The 14,778-nt window shown below is 37.8% G+C and overlaps 1 protein-coding gene across 1 annotated transcript in view; it reads left to right on the plus strand.

Moving 5' to 3' along the window:
- Nucleotides 1-14,778, plus strand: part of LOC594283 (cGMP-dependent 3',5'-cyclic phosphodiesterase) — a 75,548-nt gene that overhangs the window by 57,703 nt on the left and 3,067 nt on the right. The window contains exons 10-19 of the mRNA XM_030980891.1: nt 940-1,003; nt 1,445-1,561; nt 2,563-2,601; nt 3,956-4,029; nt 6,370-6,447; nt 8,185-8,307; nt 9,086-9,279; nt 10,237-10,324; nt 10,813-10,935; nt 11,200-11,412. Of these exons, the coding sequence (XP_030836751.1) occupies nt 940-1,003; nt 1,445-1,561; nt 2,563-2,601; nt 3,956-4,029; nt 6,370-6,447; nt 8,185-8,307; nt 9,086-9,279; nt 10,237-10,324; nt 10,813-10,935; nt 11,200-11,412 (1,113 nt within the window). The remainder of the gene's footprint in view (nt 1-939; nt 1,004-1,444; nt 1,562-2,562; nt 2,602-3,955; nt 4,030-6,369; nt 6,448-8,184; nt 8,308-9,085; nt 9,280-10,236; nt 10,325-10,812; nt 10,936-11,199; nt 11,413-14,778) is intronic.

Here is a 14,778-nt window from a genome sequence, read left to right on the forward strand (position 1 = left end):
CCATTTATCAGTGAAAATGGCGACAATGGACCAACGTTCAGCCAACATTGGCCCAACGTCGAATAGCCAACCAATAGCCACCATTTATCAGTGAAAATTGCGACAATGGACCAACGTTCAGCCAACATTGGCCCAACGTCGAATAGCTAACCAATAGCCACCATTTATCAGTGAAAATGGCGACAATGGACCAACGTTCAGCCAACATTGGCCCAACGTCGAATGAGCCAACCAATAGCCACCATTTATCAGTAAAAAATGGCGACGATGGCCCAACGATTAGCCAACGTTGGCTTGCCGACTGCGACCCTGCCGACCGTGGCCGACGTTGGCCCAACGCCGTATTGTTATCTGGGGTAATGTGAAAGTTGACCTAGCTGTTACACATCCCAGTTCATCATTATGGGAGAAAGTAAGAATGTATACCGTAATTAACGGTGTATAAACTGCACCTTTTTTGCCGCCGAAAAAAATTCAAAGTCGGGGGGGGGGGGGTGCGGTTTATACACGGTACACCAAAAAAAAAAAAAAAAAAAATTTTAAGTTTCAATTTTTGCCCCTCCATCTGGGGCTATGTCTGGCAATGTCTCCCAGCTCGGTAATTGGTGTGTTGACTCACCACTCGGAAACTAGAACAACACTCAAATTTGTCTGTCATCTTGGTTTGAAAGTAATCTTTCTGATAGATCTCAATATGTAGTTTATAATAATAATTCCTCCAAATAAATAAAAAAATGTAAGGGCGAAAAAGAGGGGTGCGGTTAATACATGAGAGCAGTTTATACAACGTTAATTACGGTACTAGTCTAATTGCAAAGTACTTTCCATTACTACATGTAAATTACCTGTAGTAACAAAGTGTTTTGACTCGGAATGCTGATGTGAGTATTTTTACAATGGAACGTCTCCTTCTAACGCATACTCATTTTTCATCGACAGGAATCGGGAGACGAAGTACGGATACCAATCACACATGGCATTGCGGGCCATGTAGCCAGTACAGGTGAGAATTAGTTGTCATAGTGTGAACACTTCCACCTTGATTTATTATATAATTGCTTCCACACTAGATCTTTTGTCTGATACGCTGACATTCTCATTGTAATTTCAATGGGTTTGCTTGGGTCACACAAGGCGAGTTATATTTCATTCTGAAGATTAGAGACTAAGATTTTAAACTGTGTCAAAATTATGAAATCAGAAATATCCATACGTATTGGTCACTTTGTAATGGATGGTCACATATTGCATTGTATTCATTATATAATCCAGTTATCATTATGATGATTTGTTCTTTCACTTTTATTTATAATCATTTTGTTGCCATTGGATGAGAGAGAGAGAAAGAGAGAGATTAAACTTAGACAGAAGTTCTGGTCCTTGTACACCTTGTTATATTATCCTTTACTGATTGAGTATGCTGCCCTCATTGTTCCGCATGCAGGTAAAATCTTGAACATCAAGGATGCCTACTCTCACCCTCTGTTCTACCGAGGAGTGGATGATAGCACCGGATTCAGGACCAAGAACATCCTATGTTTCCCGATCAGAGATGGACCAAGTATGCAACTCTTTCTAGTCTCTTCAATCTCACACTTTAAAGTAGTCACCGGAAGAAAATTCACAACAACTGATAATTATGGACAAATTATATATGGATGGAAAGGTTTTCTCTTGAAAAACATGAATAATTTGCTGAAAAATCATATAGATACCATGGAAAGGCATAAAATGCAATTTTGTGGCTAGTTGTGTCTTGCATGTGACGTCACAAATCTTGACGCTCTACGGAGGACCGCTGAAGGCAGAAAGTCTTGATCTCTAAATTAACATTCTTGAGAGATGATTACTGCAGGCCCCGAACATATTTTGAAGAGGGAAGTTGTTATATTTGATCACAGTAAGGCCTTTTCTATGCAATGATATGAATTTTGCAATCAATTCAAAACACTTTTGATTCTTTGGGTGACTACTTTAAAACTCATCTTGAGCTCTGGTGTGGGAATCGTATTTTGAGAGAAAAATTGCTCTGATTTATTCTGGATTGTTTACCCTACATTAGATTGGTTGTTTGAACCATTAAAATTAAAAAAAATGCACAAAAAAATTACTGGGCATTGTCTTCGATAAAAACCACAACTCCCATTTGCACATAGTGACCTGTGTGAAGCACATGGTTTCGGCCCAACTACCCTATTTCCTTATCTTTCTACGCTCATTACTCAGCCGACTCACAAGTAGGTCTTATTCTTAATTATTGTGGAGATTATTCCCCTTGCATTGTCTACGAAAGTAATGATCTCTAAAAAATTGATTGAATTTGGGTTGTTTTTCAAGTAGAATTTGTTTTCCTTTTTTTTTTAAAGAAAAGCATTACTGGTATGCAAAGCAAAGAAAGGTATAGTTAGTTGTATAAGCTCGTTAATTTTTCAAACTCATATTTTTTTTTTGATAAATGAAGGAAAAATTTGATATTTTGTTCTCATCAATCATCATTTAGCTGATTATGTGTATGTTTGTGTTTTTATGCACTTACTATTCTCCTTTGTGTTTTTTTCACAGCTGTCGTTGGAATTGCCGAACTATGCAATAAAGTCAGTGGTAAGTTCGGATAATGCAAGTAGCAGAGTTTCTGAAGTAAATAGTCTTTACTTCATATTTCTTGGTCTGAATTAAAAAAAATGTTTCCTTATCTGCTCCTTTTTCTTCCTACGTCCTCTTACTTTTTTCTTTCCTGTCTTTTTTGGGGGGCCAGCGTTTTTTTTTTTTTTGGGGGGGGGGGGTGACTGCCCTAGATAATGCCTTACCTTACTTTGGGCCAATTGGGCACTAGTGCATAAACTGTGCTATCTGTCATATATTTGTTTCATTATAATGTGCGTAATAAACAAGTGATTGGTTTAGCCTCATGAGGTTAGGCCCATGCCTTTGCATTGGCGAAAAACAAAACATCTTTACGTCACTCTATTGTGTTAGCTCTGTTGTTATGATGGAGGAATCCCTTCAAGATCTGTTTGTACGTTTACAATGTAATGAAGCAACGTCATAACTGTATTATAACTGTAGCTAAATAGGAATTGTGTATCATTATTGTTGTTGTAATTAAATATTTTCATGTATGAGGCATAAATGTTCATTTCTATTCCGCCCTTTTCCTTCTTTTATAAGCGCATAGGGACTTTCTTTGTGTTAGTGATATGCGCTACACAAATAACGTTCATCATTATTATTATTATTATTATTATTATTATTATTATTATTATTATTATTATGATGATTAAATATGACGCACATTTATTCTTCTACAATTGAGGATAAGCAAGGATATGGGGGCAGGCTTTTTGGAAGATGAATCATTCTGCACATTCATCTTGCTGAAGGCTTTTGATTTTAAACCCAGATTTGTCTCCTGAATGTATGTAAGAGTTTAATAAAACCTTGGGACTAACCTTGGGCTGGGCTATTAAAGGGAAGTTCCGTTACTCCAGAGATTCACTTGTCATGAGCCTTGAAGATAAATGAAACTTTGAAAGACGACAGGTCTTTGGGATGAAGAATTTATGGATAGACAGATCGCAAGGAACCTTCGGTGTAGCAAACCGCATAATTGAATAGTTTCAGGAATTTCAAACTTTGTACCTGTACAGGCCTCTGTTTCATATAAATTGTTTTTAATAACAAGTTACAATAACTGTTATAAGTTACCGAAATTGTTGCATTTGATTGGCTGAGAGCAAATTTGTGATGGGAATTTAGCATTTGTTATTGATGAAAAGTTTAATGAAACATGGCCTTGACCCAATAACAGACAGGACCGCAAACAAAAAATCAACCTAGGAATGTAATCCACTTACACACATGTATTTATTCTAATAGTGAGAAATATTTGGATTAAACAACAATGATTATTTGAGTGACCTTGGTTGTCTCTTTTTTGTTTTGTTACCTGCTCCAGGTTTGTTCTTCACAAAACACGACGAAGATGTGGCATCTGCCTTTTCCATCTACTGTGGCATCAGTATTGTACATGTGAGTTACTGCCTTTTATCACTCATTGTTCTTATGTGTATATTATCTTCTTTGGCTACAGTGTAGTACATGAGCTTCTACCTTTTATCTTAATAGCTGCGGCAGAAAATCGTGACTTAGTTTCATCTAATACTTTGTACAGCTGCACTAATGACGCATGTATGGATTCCGTAAAGTATATAAAGTAAAGGAATAACACATTCTATGCTCACTTGAATCCCGCATTGCACTAAGGATAAGCTACAATGAACGTTGTCATCAAAAACAGCAATATGTATTCGTTTTTCAAGAGAATTTTGGTATGTAATCAAGTTTTTTAATCATTTGATATTGGTTAATTTTTTTTTTTACCAGTTGCTGTGTATAGAGTGGTGGGATTCAGTCAAGAAGATCAATTGGAAAGTTATGTTTTTATGACAACAGAATGATTCGTGAGAGGCTGTTAGGCCCTTTAAAGATAAAGAAGAAGAATACAGGGTGACGCACATAGGTGTGCACCACCACCTCCTCAATAGTCCCGTCCTCATCAGCTCAAGATATCCCGCTATTTGAACTCTCCAGATCGCAAATTAACTTGGGTCTTCATCAGTCCAAAGTTGCAATTAGCAAGATATTTGTTCGAGATAATCATCCCAAGATATCTCGGGCTAGTTTGCAAAATATCCCGCTATTTGGCAAAAAATCCTGCTAGTTGTTCGGTGCGTCTTCACCAGCCCAAAGACTAATCCTGGGCATAATATCTCAAGCTCGAGTTTCAAGTTTCGAGGTCAAGTCTCGAGCTGATGAAGACGCGATTTGCAACTTCGGGATTATTTCCCGAATCAGAAACAGTGGGCTATTTGGCAATCTCAAGCTGATGAGGACAGGCCTATTGTGAAATGTTGCCTTCCCTTGGTTACTTAAGATCCAATCATTATGGGTCGAAGAACTCTAATTCTCGCTACCCTAAATAGGTACGAAAATCTCGAAATTCGCGAGACGAGGTAATTTTCACTCTCTCGGGTCGTCACTACAACTTCCGGTATAGAGTCCCATCCCGCTGGCGCTAGCGCCTGTGTTCGCTGTGCAGAGTTTTCACGCACGCTAAAATCGATGCCAATCAGTGTAATTTGTACAGATTATAATATGCAATGGAAAGCTTCGGGCAGAATTAGTGACTTTAGCACAAAAGGCCGTTAAACTCTACCGTGAAAGAGAGGGTTGTGATCACGAACGCCTGCACAGGAAGCTGTAATGTCGAAAAGCTATCCCATAATGCAATGCGCTTTTCAGGATTTTCCCCGGATCTCGGCAGAATCGCTATTTGGGGTAGCGAGAATTCCTGAGATGTCCGCCTACTTGCTGTGAAGGTTTGGTGGATGTTTGAACAAGTTGAGTGCATTTATAGCTCTTTGAGATTGCTCTTCTGAGAATAAGAGTGCCAGTGAGGACATGCTGGATCTTCCAGATGGCAAGGAAAAGAGGGGGAAATATATATGGCTCTATGTCTGAGAGGAAGAGGGCGATTGAACTACGACAAGCGGTAACAGAATGAAATTAAGTTAATGAATGAAGATTAATGAAGACCACCCTCTTCAACCTACTTGAAGGTGATGACTATGGCTGGAATGTGAGATGCAGGACTGCTATTGGAAATCAAAGAAGAAGAAGAGGGCCAGGAGTGTCTGAGAGACAAGAGCGCTATACACGAACCTACTATTATTATCATTGTTTAATATTAAGGATGTCACTTTATCTTTGTGTTGCTTTTTCGAAGATTTGGACAATATAATTTTATTCAATAATTGGCAATAATGCATAACAATTGTTATCTTTTTTATGTTTCTTATACACCTGCTAATATATTGGTGTCCTTACTCTATATATACCTAGGTTTCCTTCAGTTGAGTTTAAAAAAAGAAAAGAATTGGTTTATAGTTACCATAATATATTTCTCATGATGTAAAACTAATTCTTTCTCATCTCATTTTACTTCTTTTTCTCATTGATCTCTGTTTTTGTGATGTCACTATTTTCTTTCTAATTGTTATACTATGTCTTCTAACTTTTTTTTTCCATATAGAAGAAATTTAACCCTGAAAGTGCCACCGGTATCAACCTTTTTCTAAAAACACAGCTTTCAGAGACGAGTTAATCATAGTTCCTTTATTCGTTGTTTAAAATGATATGATGCAAAACAATATTTAACCCTTTATATCCAACTTCACAGGTCATAAATTGGTTTAAGGATTCAAGAAGAAAGACACACATTTCAATCTGTCTAGATATATAGCCCATTTATTTTCAATATTAGATATTAAAGATTTACAACAATGCATTTCATTATATTTATCTTTTCAGAGTTTGCTATACAAGAAGATGAAGGATGCTCAATACCGCAGCACATTGGCCAATGAGCTTATGATGTACCATATGGAGGTAGGTTTCTATATCATGTAGTCTGTTGAATACTGAATGCTGTTGGCTTGAATGAGTGGGTATATACAACCTTGATGATCCAGGTTGGACTTGGAATCCTAAGACTTGGATTCCTAAGACTTGGGATCCTAAGACTTGGACTCCTAAGACTTGGGATCCTAAGACTTGGCATCCTAAGACTTGGCATCCTAAGACTTGGAATCCTAAGACTTGGGATCCTAAGACTTGGAATCCTAAGACTTGGACTCCTAAGACTTGGGATCCTAAGACTTGGGATCCTAAGACTTGGGATCCTAAGACTTGGAATCCTAAGACTTGGAATCCTAAGACTTGGGATCCTAAGACTTGGAATCCTAAGACTTGGGATCCTAAGACTTGGGATCCTAAGACTTGGGATCCTAAGACTTGGACTCCTAAGACTTGGGATCCTAAGACTTGGAATCCTAAGACTTGGAATCCTAAGACTTGGAATCCTAAGACTTGGACTCCTAAGACTTGGGATCCTAAGACTTGGACTCCTAAGACTTGGAATCCTAAGACTTGGGATCCTAAGACTTGGGATCCTAAGACTTGGGATCCTAAGACTTGGAATCCTAAGACTTGGAATCCTAAGACTTGGGATCCTAAGACTTGGAATCCTAAGACTTGGGATCCTAAGACTTGGGATCCTAAGACTTGGGATCCTAAGACTTGGACTCCTAAGACTTGGGATCCTAAGACTTGGAATCCTAAGACTTGGGATCCTAAGACTTGGAATCCTAAGACTTGGACTCCTAAGACTTGGGATCCTAAGACTTGGGATCCTAAGACTTGGGATCCTAAGACTTGGAATCCTAAGACTTGGAATCCTAAGACTTGGGATCCTAAGACTTGGAATCCTAAGACTTGGGATCCTAAGACTTGGGATCCTAAGACTTGGGATCCTAAGACTTGGACTCCTAAGACTTGGGATCCTAAGACTTGGGATCCTAAGACTTGGAATCCTAAGACTTGGGATCCTAAGACTTGGGATCCTAAGACTTGGGATCCTAAGACTTGGGATCCTAAGACTTGGAATCCTAAGACTTGGAATCCTAAGACTTGGGATCCTAAGACTTGGAATCCTAAGACTTGGGATCCTAAGACTTGGGATCCTAAGACTTGGGATCCTAAGACTTGGACTCCTAAGACTTGGAATCCTAAGACTTGGAATCCTAAGACTTGGAATCCTAAGACTTGGGATCCTAAGACTTGGAATCCTAAGACTTGGGATCCTAAGACTTGGGATCCTAAGACTTGGGATCCTAAGACTTGGACTCCTAAGACTTGGGATCCTAAGACTTGGAATCCTAAGACTTGGGATCCTAAGACTTGGAATCCTGAGACTTGGGATCCTAAGACTTGGGATCCTAAGACTTGGGATCCTAAGACTTAGACTCCTAAGACTTGGAATCCTCAGACTTGAAATCCTAAGACTTGGACTCCTAGGAATATTTGAGCTCTAGTGCTGTAGTTATAAGTGATGAAAGCAGGTTTAAGGAGGTTATTTAAGCAGGTTTCAACAATTGTAATGATCCTGGACCATCATATCAAGAGCTGTATATGGTTAACAACTAAAAAATTTATACCCTTACCAAGTTTTGTAATTGTTTAAGGGATGTCGATATATGGTGGTAGTTGTCCTAGAGTATTTGAGCAGAGTATCATGAGGATGTAAGGTTAAAAAATTGCATTTTGTTTTGATCCCTTTGTCTACAGGTCGGGGATGACGAGTCGAAGATTCTCCTGAGCAGCGAAATCCCGTCAATCAAACAGTTCAGTCCCCGGATGTCAAATTTCACATATTCCCCTCGCAGTATTCCAGACTCGGACACATTGAAGGTATGCTCATCGACATTCCACGAGCAGGGTGGTGGTAGTGATGATATTGGTGATGATGATAATGATGATTGGGATGGTGATGGTGATGAGAATGTTTCTGTTCAAGTGAAGATTGTACTGATTGGTTGGAGTGAGGATATTGATGATTGAGGTAATAGAGGCTAAATTTTAATGTGAAGGATGATGTTGGTGGTGGTGGTGAGGAGGAGGAGGATGTTGTTGTTGTTGGGGATGATGAAGATGATGGTGATAATGATGATGGTGGTGGTGGTGGTGGTGGTGATGAAGAAGAAAATGATGATGATGATGATGGTACTGGTAATGATGATAGTGATAATGATGATATTGATGATGATGCTGATGATGACGATGATGGTGGTGGTGGTGGTACTGGTAATGATGATAGTGATGATGATGATGATGATGATGATGATGATGATGATGATGATGATGATGATGATGATGATGATGATGATGATGATGATGATGATGATGATGATGATGATGATGATGATGATGATGATAACGATGATGATGATAATGATTATGATTATGAAAATGATGATGATAACGATGATGATGATGATGATGAAAATGATGAAGATGATGATGAAACTCGAGATTATGTAACTAGGGATGATGATAATAACACTCAAGATGATACTATTGATGGTGATCATGATGATGATACTGATTATAATGGTGATGATGATGATGATTTTGATGATGATAATGATAAATCATGACTCCTGAACATATTTCCCTCTCACATTTCCAGGCGTGCATGTGTATGTTTGACGACATGAATATGATCAACCGCTGGCGAATCAACCGAAGAACCCTCGCCAAGTTCTGCATGCTTGTCAAGAGGGGCTACAGGGACCCGCCGTACCACAACTGGTACCATGCCTTCACCGTCGGTCACTTCTGCTATCTTCTCTACAAGAATATGGACTCCCTCAAGGTCCTCACGTAAGTCCCGATGTAATCATCAGGGATGCCAGTTTTCAGGCAATAACCTGAATTCAGGCCCTGGCGAGTTATTTTCAGACCATAGTTAAGGTTTTTTTTGTGTACAAAATAGATCATTCTAGCTGATTTTCAGGCCCTCTGATCAATTTTAACTGACATCCCTGAATCATAGATTAATCTTGGATAAAGTGCATAATTTGTTGTGATGCCCCCTTCCCCCGACTATTATCACCAAAGCAACTTCTACCCTTATGAACAGCAACTCCTGACACTTTATTCCTGTAGGATGGTATCATGGGCACCCTAGATTAAAGATTGTTCTAAATGTATCAATGTCTCTGGGGTAATTGTCTGACATGGTGAGAGCTGTCTGGATAGCAGCAGTCCTGGGTACGATTGCCTGTGTGACAAGTAATAATCATGATATACAGTCAAACCTGCTGTAGTGACCACCTGTCTACAAAGACCACATTTTTTGTTTCCCTTGAAAATAGTTTCTCATTGAAACATGTACTATAAAAGGAACCTGTCTACAAAGACCACCTTTTCTACAAAGACCACTTTTTGTGTTTCCCTTGGGTGGTTGCTATAGACAGATGTGACTGTAATAATAATAAACATTTATAATACACCTGGGTGGAGAGTGGCAAATATAGATTAACCTCTTGCCAAAGGACGTTTGTGCCGGGCTGAGATTTGAACCTCAGACTTTGCGATCTACACTCTGGTAACTTATCTACTAGACCACAACACCTGATTATTTACTTTTGAGAATTTCTGAACTAAAAATGAACAACTGGTGATGTCGAGCAACATTAGGTACCGGTATACTTTTTGTAAAAGACGTTTCTTCTGAGAATTGGGTGTCGTCTGTATTTTAGCATTGGGGAAAGAGAGTTCAGTATTCAATGAGTTTAGATATCAACCAACCTTTGCTTTGATATTGTGTTTTTACAGTGAGATTGAGGTGTTTGCGTTATTTGTGGCCTGTCTGTGCCATGACTTGGATCACAGAGGAACAAACAACAGCTTCCAAGTTCACTCGGTAAGACATTCTGCTTTATTCATGCAAATATATGCAAATGTATGCAAATATATGATAATATATATGATAAATACTTTTGTGTATATTTTTGAACAAATATATAATATCTTTGTGATACTTTCTATTTGGAAACTAGGCCTATGTCCTGAATGACATGTAAGCTAATAAAAAAATATGTGTATAAACTTGTTTGGTTACCATTACAACAATGCAATAATAACACAATGGTAAGCATATATTATTTGGATATATGTGCATTTAGCGAATATTAATTTCTGCTAGTGTCAATCAATGGTATCACATTTTGTATAACACCATGGCAAAGAATCACTTTTTACTCTAGGGAAATTTGAATACCCTTTTGTATTTCATACAGAAATCATTGGTATATTTATTGAAAGATTTGTTATCATGTTGTTGGCATCAAAAGCCCTCATTGAAATATACATGTTGACAAACTTATTTTCTTGTTTGTTTGGTTGCTATAGCAATCAGTACTGGCGGCTCTCTACAGCTCTGAAGGTTCAGTCATGGAGAGACATCACTTTGCTCAGGCTATGTGCATCGTCAACACAGAGGGATGCAACATCTTTGAGAACCTCAACAGAGACGTAAGATCAACGTTTCGCTCCTCTATCTCTCTCTCTCTCTCTTTCTCTCTCTCTCTCTCTCTCTCTCACTCTCTTTCTCTCTCTCCCCTCTCTCACCCTCTCTGTCCCTCCTTTATGTTTTCAACAAAACATTACAAATCAATTATAAACATTTAAAATAAATGTAGAAATACATATTGGAAACAGAGGGGTCCACTAAAAAGCAATGCTTGTACAAGTGTGAACACCTCAAATGACACCTCTCGTCCACCCCCTCATTAACAGGAATATCAGAAGGCCCTGGACCTGGTCCAGGACATCATCCTAGCGACAGACCTGGCCCATCACCTCAGGATCCACAAAGACCTGGAGAAGATGGCCAGGGACGGGTACAACGTGGACGACCCGGAACATCACAAGCTGCTGCTCTGCATGCTCATGACCTGCTGTGACCTCTCAGATCAGACCAAGAACTGGTCCTGGACTAAGAAGATTGCTGTAAGTACTAGCTAGATCGCTCTTCTGTGCGATTGCGGATTATCTGTCAAAGACCTGGGGGTCGTTTCACAAAGATCCTACATGTAAGTTGAACTTAACTCGAAGTTGGACTTAACAATTATGGAAAGCTATTAGCATCTTTGAAAATATTTTTTTTAAGTATCTTAAATGGCATAGAATATTGATTCCAATTATCTATTATCAAGGAGATTTCATGTTCTTGATGTGGAATTATGGAACAGTCTGAAATACTTGAATTTTTGCTTCTGAATGTATTTTATTTCAAGGCTACAAATAGCTCTCCATAATGTTTAAGTCCAACTTAAAGATAAGTTTGACTCAGAATCTTTGTGAAACACCCCCCCCCCCCCCCTGAACAGTTAAATTGAGTGGTACAGACACACCACGAATATTTAAAGATAATATTAATGATATTGATATTCGTTTAATGGTAACTCAAGTCCCCTCATCCATTGTTGCTGTAGGTCTTTCATAGTCTTCGCTTTTGTCATGTACCAATGAAAAGAGATTTAGTATCAGATATTGGCAGGGGATGAGTAGGAATTAGAGGCAAGGGTCAGAAAATGAGAGAACTTGGTAGTGCACCAAACAGAAGAATTTTTAGAAAGTACTGGAAAGATTAAAAGGGGTGTAGAGGGAGAGGAAAGCTTTGAAAGTGTGACATTTTGTACATATATCGTGTACGTGTGGTTAGGGGATGAGGTACTATTATGCAGACCTTCCAGAGATAACGTGTTTGGATGTAAATCACTATATGGCTTCTTAAAACCATGAAATGTCAGAGTCATTTGTTGTCTCGTCAGTTTTTGTAAGTGATGCAAAGAAACTTGGAAAACAGGATGATAATGAGTCCATAATTAAAGCCTTTTTGAAGGACGTCCCACATCAGTTTTTGTAAGTGATGCAAGGAAACTTGGAAAACAGGATGATAATAAGTCCATAATTAAAGCCTTTTTGAAGGACGTTCCACTGCTCACGTGCGAACAGATATTACTGCAGAATGTCCTTAAGTTCTTAAGTGAAGCAATAAAAGAGATATAGTCCATGTGACGATGAGATTAAGATGGAGTATTACTATTGAACCATTTGCCTCGTAAACATACCGGTAAAGGCTTCTTAAAACCAGAAAACATCAGTGTAACAAGTCATGTTATTGTTTTGTTAGTACGGTAAGTAATTTAAGGAATCTGGGAAAACAGGATGAATTAAACTAAGAAAAGAAGCCTGTTCGAAGGACGTTCCACTGCTCACGTGCAAACAGATATTACTGCAGAATTTCCTTTAGTTCTAAAGTGAAGCAATTAAAGAGATATAGTCAGCGTGACAATGAGATTAAAGTGACTCGGTAACATCCCTTACCGAAAATGCAGGCTTATTTAGCCTGCTTTGAACCTGCGTCTGGCCTGCATTCTTAAATACATGCTAATTATTCTTTTGCATGTTAAATTTTAGCCTGTATTTTGCAAAATCAGTCTTACATGTTTTAGCAGGTTAAATTTTAGCCTGCATTTTGCAAAATCAGTCTTACATGTTTTAGCAGGTTAAATTTTAGCCTGTTATTAGCATGCATTTTGCAAAACACAGTCTAACAGTTTTTAGCAGGCTAAATCTCAGCCTGCAGTTTAAAATTAGCATGCGTTTTGCAAAATACAGTTTTAGCAGGTTAAATCTTTAGCATGCCAGATGAGATGCAGTTTAATCTTTAGCATGTAAATTTCTATCATAATTTGTTAAACCTGCAATCTGAAGAAATGTCCTCTGAGCAGGTTTAGAACACAAATTTAACCTGTTATTGCTTTTTACATGTAGCCTGCAGGTTATTTTTCACATGCACGTTTAATGTTATATATCAGGGGTGATTTGAGAGTTTAAACAAAAATAGGTTCATAGAAAGCCGAGCAAGCGAGGTTTCGAGCGCTTGGGGAGGCATCCCAAGACAAAAATCCAATTGAAACCAATTGAACACCAATTTAATTTTCATTTTTTCAATTGGTATTTAATAGGACTTCAGTTGGTTTCAATTGGTCAAGTTTGGCCCTATTGGACCAATTGGCCTAGGCCCCATTAGACTTTAATGGGAACTCAATTAGTTTCAATTGGACCAATTGGCCCTATTTTGGACTTCAGTTGGTCCAATTCAGTTTAAATTTCAGTTTATTTTCATATTTCACATGTTTATTTTATTACATTTGGCATGTTACATTTTTTGTAATTTTTTTTTTGGGGGGATGCATTTATACAAACAAACAGAATAATACATAAGACTAAGTTAAATAAAGGAAGAAATATGATGGAGCCTAAAGAGAGAGCAATGCTTTTAGGTCGTAGTTATAACATTGATATAGTCTTGTGTTTATTAGATACATGTATCATAATTGGATTAAATTGCAACTTATATGAAGAAAAGATATATTTGAAACCAATTGAAAACCTTACAGTCTATGGGGCTGATTGGTCCAATTGAAGTCCCATTTAAGTCTTATTGGGGCCAATTGGTCCAATTGAAACCATTTGAAATATCTAATGGGGCCAATTGGTCCAATTGAAACCAATTGAAATCTCGATTAGAGTCAAATGGGGCCAATTAATTGGTCCAATTGAAACCAATAAGACCAATAGATCTACCAATAGGAACAATAGGACCAATATAAACCAATAAGACTAATTGAACCCAATGGGACCAATAGAAACCAATAGAAACCTTCATTTATGTTAGCCTGCCTTTTCGATTAGCATGCTAAAATTAACCTGCAATACGTATCTCATGAATATTCATTATTACTTTACACGTCTCACAGAAAAATACATTTATCATGATTAATTGTTAAGCAACTTATGACAATTAATGCACATATCAATTTTGTGATTGTATTTTTCTTTGGCAATTATTGACCAATAGATTATTTGTCTGATCACACTTACATTCATGTTTTAGCAATAGATATATTGATTATACGATTACTAACCAATTTAAATAGCATGTATATTTTCTATATATACGTGTATGAGCCTGTACTTTTTTAAAGTCAATCTTGAATTAACTTCAAATGATCTTTGTGATGGAGTTAGTCTAATGCAATTGAGATTAGAATATTCCTATTGGTGGACACTTGCAAATATTGATTATGATATATCACTTTATCCCCCGTTCCTCTATCCGAGTCGATATACCAATAGAAGTCTTGTACTGATAATGATGGCCATCAAATATCTTCAATTTTGTTAGCCTGCATTTTAGATTAGCATGCTAAAATTAACCTGCATAACTTACATATTTCAGCGTTTTTGCAGGCTAACAAAGCAGGTTAATTTTGCATACTAAAAAGCAGGGCAATTTTGCAGGCT

This window comes from Strongylocentrotus purpuratus, unplaced genomic scaffold, assembly GCF_000002235.5.
Source record: "Strongylocentrotus purpuratus isolate Spur 01 unplaced genomic scaffold, Spur_5.0 spur5_scaffold_11, whole genome shotgun sequence".
NCBI classification, from domain to species: domain Eukaryota; kingdom Metazoa; phylum Echinodermata; class Echinoidea; order Camarodonta; family Strongylocentrotidae; genus Strongylocentrotus; species Strongylocentrotus purpuratus.